At 42.0% G+C, this 13,744-nt stretch overlaps 1 protein-coding gene across 2 annotated transcripts in view; it reads right to left on the reverse strand.

Moving 5' to 3' along the window:
- The window catches only part of ABCB1 (ATP binding cassette subfamily B member 1), a 112,954-nt gene that overhangs the window by 24,797 nt on the left and 74,413 nt on the right, over positions 1–13,744 (reverse strand). For both annotated transcript variants that reach the window (XM_049641376.1, XM_049641377.1), the window contains exons 19-21: positions 11,205–11,282; positions 8,437–8,520; positions 2,207–2,410 (exon numbers count right to left, since the gene is read on the reverse strand). In XM_049641376.1, coding sequence (XP_049497333.1) covers positions 2,207–2,410; positions 8,437–8,520; positions 11,205–11,282 — 366 coding nt within the window. The remainder of the gene's footprint in view (positions 1–2,206; positions 2,411–8,436; positions 8,521–11,204; positions 11,283–13,744) is intronic.

Here is a 13,744-nt window from a genome sequence, read left to right on the forward strand (position 1 = left end):
CAGTGTGGCTTGTGTGAGAGGAATGTAGAAAGTGGGTGGACAAGAAAGGAAGGAGTGGAAGCAGGGAGATCAGTTAGACTATTGCTGTGTGATTTGGGCAACTTACCTAACTTCTCTGAACTCTGGATTTTTACCAACTAACCAGAATAATTCAAAGGGTTATTGAGGGTATCAAATGGGAAAATGCACGCAGAACTCTTCGCATGATGCTCGGTATATAATAAATACTAAATGGTAACCTGAGAATGATGATCTTTGGGAGTTGATATTCAAAATTACATAGACTAGATGTGCTGCCAGCACCACTTTTCTCACCTGCTTCTGCCTGTCTCATGAACCACCACTGAATACAGCATTTATCTCACCCCTAACCTTTGCACAGTAAACCTGCCACATGTACACATATCCATTTCCGTCTTGCCCCTGTGACAGAACTCCAAAAGAGTCTTAAATCTGATGTGCCCCTCAAAGGTGCTAATCTGTCTGTGATGTGCAGTGAATTCCCTATAATTGAGCTTCTCAATCACCTCCTTCCTATAAACAACCTAAGTCTCCTTTGTGGGACTTTTTGAACACCTCAGGAAACGATGATACTACTAAAGAGTAATACATTTTTTCAAAATACATTTTGTCCTAGATTTTTCCATCTTCCCCGCATTTGAAAAGTCTACCTTAGGTGGAAAAAACAAGAAAGAACAGCACTAAGTGAAGTGATTGGTGACAGCAAGTGTTCCCTGACAGGGGCCAATGTTACATGGGCCAGACCATAACCAGATGCCTGTGGGTCAGCACGGTCCTGCTGAGGCCCAAGACTGGGCCTCTGATAGCCTGAGGAGACCTTTTTCTCACAGACGCTAGTTAGGAAGCACTAAAGCTGTGGTCCAAAGGAATTTCCTGAAGGAATGCTAAGGAAATAAGGTACAATGTTTGAGGACAAAGTGTCAGCAGTGATGATCAACCTTCATGAAGAAGTACCCTCTTTGTCATTCTTTATTCTCTGGTGAGGTGCCTGGCCTGGAAACAGAGTACTTCAGACACACAGGCCTAGAGAGTCAGAGCCACTTGACCTTCCTCGGTCCCTGCCCCAACTCTTGGGAACCTCGGAAGGTCCACTAATAAATGTATCCCTACCCAATCCGTGCTCCGGCCATTTATATTTCTGCAATATACAAACTGTGTGATATCAGATTTATTCCTGTTTCTTTCTTTTTTAATGTTTATTTTTTGAGACAGAGACAGAGTGTGAGCAGGGGAGGGGCAGAGACAGAGGGAGACACCGAATCTGAAAGCAGGCTCCAGGCTCTAAGACGTTAGCACAGACCTGATGCAGGCTCGCACCCACGAATCGTGAGATCATGACCTGAGCCAAAGTCGGATGCTTAGCTGAGTGAGCCACCCAGGTGCCCCTCATCTCTGTTTCTTAACAGAGGCACAACTTTGAATCCTGGCTCTGAGGCTTATCAGCTCTAAGGCATTGGGATGATTTCCCACCTGTGTCTCAGCCTCACCTGCAAGAGGAGCTAATAATAGAACCTACCTCATAGGATCACAATGAGGAAGAAAGCATTTGCCAGGGAAACACAGTAAATGCCATATAAGCATTTGTTTAAACAACAACAACAACAACAACAACAACAACAAATAGACAAGCATGGAGGAAGAGAGAGAGAAGAAAAGAGGAAAAGCAGGAGGAAGAGGAGGAGTAGAGGGAGAAAGGAGTAACAGTAGCAGCAGCAGCAGGAGGAGCAGGGTAAAGGTAAACAGAAAAAGATGCTAACAGGAAGCATGATAAAAAGGAAAGAACGCTAATAATTTAAGCCTGACAAAATAAATACCTGTAGGACCTTTTACTATTTTAATCTTCCCCATCATATGTAATTAAATGAGGCTACTTTCCTCAATAAAGGAATGGATTTCAGCTGACTTGAGGGAAAGAAAGAGAGAGGAAGGGAGGGAGTAGAGGAAGAGTGTGAAGGTGATGGTTTGACTTAGAAAAGCTTAATAAAGTTAGTCGTCAGTCTGTGAGCCTAAGAATTGGTTTTGCTCCTTCTCTTCAGCTTCCAATCTGCTGATTCAGTGTCAAATAAGATCGCTGTGAGGAATGGTTATAAAAACATTCTCCAAGCACAGTAGTAGCAGTGAGTAACAGAAGGGTACTGATTAGAATATTTTACTCTATTAGATTGGTAGTTGTATTTAGACTCACCTTCCCAGCACCTTCTAGTTCTTTCTTATCTTTCAGTGCTTGTCCAGACAACATTTTCATTTCAACAACTCCTGCTATTGCGATGATGGGTACAATTGCTAAGAGTAAGAGTGTCAATTGCCAGCCATAGATTAAGGATATAATAATGCCTGTCCCAAGATTTGCTATATTCTGGGTAATGATAGCAAGCCTGGAACCTATAGCCTATAAAACAAACACACAAAAATTAGAGAAATGCTTTCATATTCTCTTTCAGATCCATGCTTATACTTTCTTGAGGATTATGACAATTCAGCTTCATGAAGTTCTATTAATTATCTTCTCAGTTATGAAATAAAAACTAAAGATTTACTTGTAAGTTCACTTGGTTTCTAAAATGAAGATTTCCATGACTTCAGAGCAAATACTGAAAGTAGAAGATCAATAATTCAGAGTTAAATTACATATTTGTATCTCTTCTGATTTTTGATACCAAGAAAATTTTCAGTAATCAATGAAACCATGGTCACTAAAGCTCTGCAAATGAGCAAGATAAAATAGCCTGACAGTTGGAAATTTCCAACATTAGATGCATAGCTACTCATAAGTTAAGCCTAATATTTGTCATTAAGGATATCCAAATATATTGTGGCCTATTTGAGATGCTTATTGTGTTTAATTTAACATGCATTTGATTTGGAACAATGACACAGAGCTGAAAATTACAGAAGTTAATTTAGGATTTTAGGCAGGCATCAGAGCCTTTAGTTTGAATGCCAGAGGGGGCTTGAAGCAAGACTTTCAGTAGCACGCAGTGACTTCCAGTTCTAAAGCCAGAAGTCAAACCATACAGTCAATTTACTACTCTATACTGTACTTCTCTCCTCTACCCTGGAAACACCTGAGCCCTCAAGCCATTCCAAATTCCTGCTCTGGCACCCAGATCTGGAAATGGCCCATGTTTTTTCCACTCTTAAAGTTCCCTCTGCCTGAGTGGGGTCAGACTTAGCTAAAGATTATGATGGAGTAGAGTCTAGAATGGTCACTACCTCCTCTGTGACTTTGGACAAATTTCTCCCAACTCTCAAAATGAGCGAACACACTGATTAATAACCAACACTTCTCTTAGCTCTAAATTTTAGAACAGAATCCTCCACACCCCCTTTCCCATCATCCCAGCATCAACTCTCTGGTATCATTCAGTAGTGTTTATGTGATATAAACACTAGACCGGTGATTAGGGGGAAAGGGCACAACAACTAGCAGGAGCCTCTGTACATGAAATTCTGTACCAGGAATTGCATCAGACAACATAAATGACGGGGCATTTCTTTTTATTTGATGCAGTCACTGAGTTTGTATTCAAGGGATGCTTAACCAAATCTGGCTGAAGTCAAAGAATGAAGTGGATTTCAAAGCCAGCTCTCTGTATTTGCAAACTTTCAACCTGAAAGTCAAAGGTTATAACCTGGAGACAGTCTGTGGCACTGGGAGGATGTAGAGTGCCCCTGTTCTTAGAATCTACAAGTCCTCCTCAGAATTCATTTCCCACAGCAACCAACTGAGAGAAGTGCTCAGAACATTCCCCGAGTTCAAGGCAGGTGACTGACTGAAGCACATTAACCTTTCAGACCTATGATTGTTCAGCTTTGGATGGCAGTCAAGGCCATGAAAATAAGTAAAATGGGTCAAAGATGACAAATTCTCGCTTAATGTACATGAAACGTGAGCGAAAAGATTGAGAACCTAAAGCTGATGAGGTCTGGGGAGATTTAGCTCCTTGTCTTAACCTGATATAGCACATGGGGGCCATGGCACCAGTTACCGTTCTGTATTCTAAAGACTAATGCTCACGGTTCCAAAATTTTCCTCATATAGAGTAGGAGTCTAGAATTCTAAGGATCACAGTGGATGAGAGAGCACAGCCTGGTAATTTTCATTTCAAAAGCAGAGCCAAGTGAAGGTAACACTCCAAAAACCACAGCCCAAGTGTGAAACAGGGTCCGATAAAAACAGGCTCACTCCTGAAACCCACTATCACCTCTCATAACCTCTCCATCCCACTGTATGTACACATATTTATATCTCACTTCCTCTTCTACTCATTTTTCTTCCCACCCTTCCTTGTCACTCCCTGTTCTGCTATTTATTTCCTCCTCCACACATGACCGTATTGCTTGAAATCTAATTTAAAACATTCGTGCTTACTGGGGGAAAAACAGCCTATTTCCTGAACCACCTTCTGAAATTAAAAACATTTATAACTTCATCTTTCCCTCAACCACCTTCTCCTGGGGAAAAGTTTTTTTTAAATACGTGGTGGCTTTTGATCTCTGCGTGGCTCTCACTTGCTTCTTCCCCTGCAGAATTCTAGTCCTAATACCAAAATAAAATTTAAAAGCTCACCATTTCATAGGCAAAATATTGAGATCTATTTTCTTCCTGATTTATGTTTAGCAGAATTAAGCTACTTATTCAAAAATACATCTGAGAAAACGTTTCACCGGTGGTAAAGTTAAATGTGAAAAAAATTTAGCCTAGGTCACCATTATCACTAACTACCTACATACACACAAACTGGGGGTTAGTTCTGCCTTGGGTGGAATGATTTTTGCCAGCACTGATTACGTCAGGTGTTTTTAGATATAAAAAACTAATTTCACTACTTCCCACTGTGGAATAGACAGATATACACACAGATGGGTGTGTATATGTGACATATATATGTATACATGAATGTGTATATGTACACATGTGTATATGTATGTATTACACATGTATCTGTGTACGTATTTACACACCTACACACATATCCCCCATCAGAAAGAAACTGGTCAGCTGGTAGCATCAGGTGGATACAATTGTCCCGTCTTGGCCAATTTGTGGTTATAGCTATTTCGGACTTTTCTAGTTCTGATGGCACTCACATACCTACTTGCTTCTTCTCCCCTGGTCCTTCTTTATTAGCCCCTATTTTAAGTTCTGGACAACAGTTCCAACTCAGTAGCTCACACAGGCTGTGAAGGCACCCGTGCTCATGGGGCCATGGGAGTGTGAGTTTGAAGAAACAAGTGAAAAGCAGACAGTCAACACCAGCAGGCCATCAGGGACTAATGGACTTGTTGCATGTGGCTGAGGACATCACAGCAAGGGACAGGGCTGACCACAAATTTTACAGATATAGGAAGGGACCACAGCCTTAAAACAGACCATAAGCCCCAGAAGCATTTCAGAGGAGGGTGGAAGGACTACCAGCCCACAATGCCCAGACTGCACCCACTCAGGGTTCTGCCACAACTGAGTCCGTGTTTCCTCTAGGATGTAGCCTTCACACCAAAAGGGATATGGGATGTGTGTGCCTATGCGAGCACATACAACAAGGTCTCTGTGAAAGGCATACTAAAGTATGGCAGCAAGGTTTAACTAGGGAAAATAGGGTTTCAAAATTTCAGGACACAGTTTGTCCAGACTGATCATGCAAGATGGGAGAGAGCAAAATAAATTTATCCCAGGCTCAGTGATGGACTGTCATGCCAATGTAAATTAAAAAATAGAGACCGATGCTATCTGTCCTCTATCTACCATCCATTTCTCTCCTCCATTTACCAGAAAGTCCATTCACAATTTGTCCATTTGTGTTAGTCCTCTTTTCTCCTTTCTCTTGAATCCACTCCCCAACAGACGTTGTTCCCACCACCCCCTAGAAACAGTTCTTGTGAGAAACAAAAGCACCCTCTGTGTGGCTGATGCATGGAGGTGAAACATTTGGTCACCTTACAAACTCACCAGTAGTAAGTGGTAAGTTTACAGGATATTAACATCCTGTAATGCTCCTTCCTGAAACACTCCCTGTGTGTTGTTTCCAGGACCCTGCTCTCCTCTCTCTCTGGCCATTCCTTCACACTCTGCTTTGCAGGTCCATCCTCATAGCCCTGATGTAAAGGATCTCTATCTGTACAAAGTTCCTTGGCTATCTCATCCAGTCTCATTGGTTTATAAGCCACCAATGCACCGAAAAATCTCCAGATACCTATTTCCAGACCAGACTTCTGTGCTCAACTCCAGACTTGCATGTCTACCTGCCTTCATGACATCTCCACTTGGGCGTCTAATGTGGGCATCTCAAATTTATCATGTTCCAAAAAGAACTCTAACTCTCCCTCAATTCTGCTCAATAGGCTCCCAGTTTCATTAAAAAGCAACTTTAGCTTTTAAGTAAAGCAGGTCAAAAATTGTGCAGACATTCTAGATTGCTGTTTTCTTATTCCCCATAGGTAACCAACAAATTCTGTTGGCTGTACCTTCAAACTATGTCCAGAATCTGATTACTTTGTGTCACCTAACTATGACCACCCTAGTCTAAAACACTATCATCTTTCCCCTGATTATGGCAATAGAGTCCCTGCTTCAACCCTTGCCCCCTTCAGCCTATTATACAGCAGCCTTTAAAGATTTCAGATCCCATCATTCCTGTGTTCAAAAGCCTACAATGGTTTCCCATTTATTTCCAGATATAATACTGATTTCAATTCTTAGGACTCTTCCTTTCACTCACTTTGCTCCGCCATACTATCCTCTTTATTGTTTTGGGAACAGTTATGGAAATGCTCTAGCCTCAGGACCTTAGCACTTGCTGATCCTTCTGTTTAAAATACTTTTCCCTACATATCTACAGGGCTACTACCTTTCCCTCATTCAGGGCTCCTGCATCTATCACCAGATCTTTGAGGCCTTCCTTACCGGACAACCAGAATCCCCATACCCATATATCCTGCTGCTGTTTTCTTTCCACAGCACTTAACGACAATGTGACATACCGTGTAGATGCCATAGAGCCAGAGTTGTCTGTTTTAGGAAGTTCAAAGTTATTTCAAGCAGGGCACATTCGGCTCAGTTAGGTTCTCTACAACTTGATCTAAACCTCAGTTTTTGTTGATTTGTTTGCCTCAAGCAAAGAAATCTGTATTAAAACAATCGCCAAGATTTATACTGTAATTTTACAACTGTGTGTGCTTCCACATTCGAAACCCAATTTATTTTTACAGGTCCATTTACTAGATAGAAGAAACTTTAAAATAGAGCTACTTTATAGAAAGGTTTAAAGATAAAGATTAATAAGGTTCAAGTGAGGGAGAGACACAGGAGAGATCACATGTTTTTTTGAATTCTACATTATCTTGTGGAGTTTTGCTATCAACAGTTGTAGTTGTGGTTGTAGAAGAAGAAATTGTCATTTCATCCACAAATCAAAACCTCCTGGTTCAACAGTTTCTAGTTAGATCAATCAAAGAGATTCATGTGGTGGTAAAATTTAAGCTTTGTAGCCTGATACAGTTGTTCCACTGCTTTAATTTTTTAATGTGCTTCTCATTTCTTTCAACCTGCTTTTAGATTTTTCTTCCCTCTCCTCTAAACTGCAATGCTCCTAAATGTTCATACAGAAACTACACACATTATTTTTTTCAGCAGCAATTACAATTTTCTCATTTTTAAAAATATAATTTATTGTCAAACTGGCTTCCATACAACAACCAGTGCTCATCCCAACAAGTGCCCTCCTCAATGCCCATCACCCACTTTCCTCTCTCCCCCACCTCCCATCAACCTTCAGTTTGTTCTCTTAATATTTAAGAGTCTCCTATGGTTTGCCTCCCTCCCTCTGTTTGTAACTATTTTTTCCCCTTCCCTTCCCCTCTTGTTTTTTTGATTATTTTTCAATGTTTATTTTTTGAGAGAGAGACAGAGACAGAGCCTGAGTGGGGAAGGGGCAGAAAGAAACAGAGTCACAGAATCTGAAGCAGGCTCTAGGCTCTGAGCTGTCAGCACAGAGCCCAACAACATAGGGCTCGAAATCACAAACTGTGAGATCATGACCTGAGATGAAGCTGGCCACTTAACCAACTGAGCCACCCAGGCACCCCTATAATTTTCTCTTGTTTAACTGATCACAACAGACTGGTCCTACGTGATATGCTGATAAATACTTCCTTTTCTAAATAATTATCCTTCCATGTGTATCTTGTTAATAGCATGACTAAGTAGTAAATAACAAAAGAAAGCTTGTAAGTTATGTATACACTATACAATATATAATGTTTAAGCAGTTAACATTTTTGCTATAAGGCATATGTACTGTGTTAAATATTTAACATTTTAATGATTATGAGAACACCTGTAATGAGAAAATTAATTTCCTGCTGAGATCCAAAATAGCCAATTAAGACAAACACCAGCACAAAGGAGGCACATACCCCTTTAACTTGAGCAGCATCATTGGCAAGCCTGGTTGTTAATGCTCCAGTAGTATTTTTAGGGTCATCAAACCAGCTCACATCCTGTGGCACAGAAAATGATTTTATTATCTTAAAGCTCTATTTATAAGACTCTTAGCTCTTAGGGCAATGACAGGGTCAGGTTGGTTATCACTTATATCCCTTGTATTTAGCACTCAAGATTTGACACTCAATAGACAAGAATATAAATAATTTCATTTATCAAAAAAATTTGAGTGTTTTGTTCCAAATGTGATTTTAATTGTTGGATCTAAACAATAGTGAACAAAAAAGAAAATGTTGCTGCTTTCATAAAGCTTAGATTCTAGAGACGTATGCCACAAGTAAATAAATACGTACAGGGCCAGGTGTAAATAAATGCAATGAAGAAAAACAGATCAGAATAAGAAGGCAAAAAAGCGAAGAAAGGCACTAGGGAACAGAGAAGTCTTCTCTAAGGTGATATTTAAGCAGAGATCTGAATGAAGAGAGGGAGGAAAATATTTGAGAGAAGGAAGAAATAGCATGTGCAAAGGCCCTGAGGCAAAGTCATACTTGATCTGTTTATGCACCTCCAAGAAGGCCTTAAGGGCTGCTAACAGCTTTAAGAGTACCTTTGTGTGAATTTGTAAAAGAAGTCTTTTCCTCTGGACAGATCTCCCTTCTCATTTGGCTTTCCTACCCCTGCCCTCTCTCATCCTTGTGTAGTAAACCAGTGTGTAGACTGTACATTGGGGAAGGTGGGAAGCTGTAGAAGATGAGGTCTGAGAGGGAGTGGGGACCACATCATGGCCTTGGAGGCAACTGTAAAGATTCCAGATTTTACCCTGAGGGATATGGGTAGGTTCTAGCAGGATTTGAGCAGGGGGATGTGATTTGACTTATATTTGAGAAGAATGACTCTGGCTCTTAGGAGGTGAAACTAATGGATTTGAATAAGGATCAGGGCAGCGAGACAGGTTAGGAGGTTATTATAACATCACATAGAAAGAGAGGAGCCAAAAATGACCTCAAAGTTTTTAGCCTGAACAACTGGTAGAATGGAGCTGCCATTACGGATATGGGGGAAGACTAGGTAAAAAGTAAGCCCTGTACAGAGGGGAGAAACAAAAGTTCAATTTTATTTTTACTTTTTTTTCCAAAAGTGCAATTTTAGATATAAGATTGAAATGCTACTTAGATATCTAAATAGAGAAGTTGAATAGGCAGTTTAGATAACTTATTATAGTTCAGGGCAGAATAAATGAATTGGGTTTAAAAAAATCAACAAAAGAAATCTAGATTAAAATTTAAGAATTACATACAACAGGATTTTTTTTCTATAAAGCCACTTACATTTTTAAATACATAAATACTAAAAACATTGTGAGTTTGAAGTATGAATTTATATCTTTAATAAAAATAACTCTGGTCCTGGTGGCTTGCAATTAAAGCAGTATCTACCATTTTCCCCCCAAAGTATTAATGAAAAAGAAAGTGTTCTAAATTATCATAGCATGTATCACTTTGTTTTTTAGAATTATTGTGTTTAAGTGCCTCTTCTACTGGCATGTAACTTCCTTGAAGACAGGGACAGTTGAGGTTTGAATGCCTGACAATACTTAGTATTATGGCAAGCAGAAGGTCCTTAATGTGTATTAGATAGATTTAATAATTTATGGAGAGGGCATTACACAAACCATCAGCTCAACTGCCGAAGTATAACAGACCTAAGAGCTGGCCTGGCAGCTGGCGGGATAATGGGGCATTTGGTTCTGGACCAAGTTCAGCCTCAATCTTAACTGGAATCTCAGTTATAAATATGGTTTGACTCAGAGTCCTAGGACAGCGCCCCCATCAAACAGTGCTCTGTTACTCATTCAATTCAGTCCTGGCTCTGCCAGTCATGGGCCAGCAACTGCCATAAATATGCTTCTTTTTAAGTAATGGTGGTGTAGGTGGGAAAGGATTGAGGAACCAAAGACAGCTGGGAAGATGTGAATGCCAACTAGAAATCCTAACACAGCAAACTGATGCTTCTCAGCCAGGATTCCAGTACTCCTGGCATGTCCAGGGCATCCTTCTGGAGCCTCATGTTATTCACTGGCAAGTGATCAGTAATTTTAAGATGGAGGGTTATAAACTCACATACAAAATTTTCATGGTTGTTAAAGAAACTCTCCCTTAGAACTGGATTGCTTTGGGTTACATTCCCAGAAGCTTCCTCCCCCTTTCCCCAGGAAAATATTCACGTCTGCCTGTTGTTAGGGTTCTGAAGGTGGAAAATGTAAGAGGCATTCTAGTAAGCCGTTATCAGCTTGTAACGAACACTATGAGCTGAACTGCTCTATCAGTCTGGCCACAGCAAAGAAAAAACTGGGTAGTCGGGATACATTTTGATTTGAGGAAAGAAAGGGCACAGGTAGCATCTCTTGGTGGGAAGACACACATATGGGTTCCGAGGAGAAAGAAGGAAAGAGAGGAAAGGGATGACTCTGCCTCCAGCTGCCAACACAAAGGCTGGAGGTGAACCAGTTCTGGGGACCATCTGTGATGATCCCATTCCTTGTCCCACCCACAGCAGATGGACAGCAGGGCCTCTGAGCCCAACCTGGGGGTGGCGGTCCAGCCACATCTGTGAGGAGAGACCAAGGGAAGACCATTGCAGGAGTTCGCTCTGAGAAACCCAACCGCACTCCCTCTGCACGAGACCATGGGCCGAAGCGGGGAGTTCTGCACAGCCCCGGCACAATCCTCAGCAGACATACCTGTCTTAGCATGGATCTGAAGACCATGTATCGGAGCCGCTTGGTGAGGATCTCCCCAGCCTTGCCAAACGTGAAGCCCTGTGAAGAAGAACATGCCACAAGGAAGAAGACTTGTCACAGACCCAGCCATGGGTTACACGAAAGGAGGGAGAGTTGATGTCACGGCTAACAGGGACACCAAAGTCAGAAAGCCTGATTCAGGGTTGGTGGTGTTTCGGTAACTGTGTACTCAGGGCACCTAGCCACAGCAGCCGCATAGCCAGGGGAGCCCCGTTTGGAAACCATCACTGCTACTCCCCAGCTACTGGTGGGCTGATCAGGGGCTGACTGGGAAATGTGTTTCTTTGTCACTATTCCTATCTATCCCTGCTTATTTCTCCCGGTGAACCAGGGTCTGTCACTCAGGAAGCTGAAGTTGTTCCGAAGACAGGGGCACTCGAAGCAGGGTGGCTGTATTACCTATCATGCAAACCAGGACACTTGGAGAATGAAAAGGGCTGCTGTTAATAATTACACCAGGACCTGAGGTATAATGTGAGAAAAAAGAAGTATTTGGTCACCCCAGCCATAAAGGATGCAGAGAACAAAGATAACAAATTCCCAGTTTCGAAGCTTTAAAAAAAAAAAAAAGGTGTAGAAGCAGAATAGTCTGGGGAAGAAGACGCCAAGAGGAATTTTCTGCACTGCCTCTCCTCTTCCCCCAAGGATATAACCTTCTGTGTCTGGGAGGAGGGAAGAGTTACTCGGGGAAATAGTCAGATGTGAGTGTGCTGCCGTGCAGCCACATCTGGGGAGGGAGGATATCAGAACCCTCATCCCAGTGGGTGTGGGGATTTAGGACTAGGATGGAGCAGCACCCCCCTTTCTTTCTGGGGCTCCAGGAAGCAGCAGTCTGTGGACGAGGCCTGACACACAATCTCATGGAGAAAGCAGAGTGGAAATGGCCGACGGTGCATCAGAAGAGGAGAGGCTCGAATAACAGCCCAAGTCCCTGCAGAATCAGAGATGTGGAAGAGGGCAGCCATAGCTCCTCTGGGCCCGCTGAGACACATTAGCGAGAGAGAGAAGAAACACACGCAAAGAGCACAAGTGAAGCAAGAGCCAATTCTTCCAAGTGGTTCTGATAAAGGGGCACAGCCAGGTTGTACCACGTAACTGAAGGCCGTGGGCCCTGCCAGGTGCCAGCAAGAAGCAGGCAGGCACGTGACATCCACAGACCCCCACTCTCTATGCCTCTGCTAACATAGACACTGATCTGGAAGAAGGAGGAAAGGGAGAAACCCTGGGTTAATTGAACTGAAGTCTGAAATTACTGAAACAGTAAATTTAGACATGGCCAGATTAAGGTTTCTGTCACTGGACTGAATGAAATGTGAAATATCTCCCTCAATGCAGGAATATTGTTATTTCTATAGGGACCTAGCCGTTTTTAAGTGATTACTCTGACACTGTACTTTATACAAAGTACACGAACACATACACATATGTGTGTACACCTATGACAACCCTTTTAATGATGGGAGAAGGTCATCTTTATGACAACCGTATAACCACTTTACAAACGAAACTAAGGTTTAGAGAGGTTGCTAGGTTGCCAGAGGACAGACACAATTGTAAGGTGGCAGAGTTGGAACCTGAATCTGGGTCTGTGAGAATTCCAACCAAAATGGGAACCCAGAGCCTGAAATTTAATCACCCACAGAGCTCCCTCCTTTGGTTTCTAAATGAAGGGCTGAGCATTCGAACATTGTTCAGCACATTGCCAGCTCTACAGCTCTGAGGTCCTATAATTTAGAGCCTTTGTTCTCACTTAGTTTTGCCAGGCAAGTCCGACTCCAGTATCCTGGAGCATCATTGTTACAAAGGTAACTGCTTTCACTGCCTTTGCTTCAGCAGCTCACGTCTCTGTCTCCGACGTGTAAGGGACCAGTTCAAAGCCTACCACCCTTGAAACTCCTTAACCAAGTTCACACTTGACAATGTGGCATTAACAGTTGCTCTGGCAATCTTGCATGTAGTTAAAGTATCAAATCTATTATATTTAGGTCAGGGTGCCTGTGTGGCTCAGCTGGTTGAGCGTCTGACTCTTTTACTTTGGTTCAGATCAAAATCTTATGGTTGGTGGGATTGAGCCCTGAGTCAGATTCCAGGCTGACAGCTTGGAGACTGCTTGGGATTCTCGCTCTCCTATTTCTCTGCTCCTCCCCTGCTCTTGCTCTCTCATTCAAAATAAACAAATACATAGACTTAAAAAAATTACATGTGGCTAATTATCGATTCATTCAATAAGCCACTGTTTGCTACTGCCTCACGCAGACCTAGGAATTTGATCACATTATTTCTTCCTTCTCCCTTTCTCTCCTTTCTCTCTTTCAATGATTGTTTAATCCCTAGAATTCAGATTTGAAGTATCCATTCTTACAGGAACTAATGTTTCCTACTGTAGCCAAAAAAGATTGGTGTGGATACAATAAAGGTAGCTTTGTAATTTATAACACACACACACACACACACACACACACACACACACACACACACAC

Source organism: Panthera uncia, chromosome A2 (assembly GCF_023721935.1).
Source record: "Panthera uncia isolate 11264 chromosome A2, Puncia_PCG_1.0, whole genome shotgun sequence".
NCBI classification, from domain to species: domain Eukaryota; kingdom Metazoa; phylum Chordata; class Mammalia; order Carnivora; family Felidae; genus Panthera; species Panthera uncia.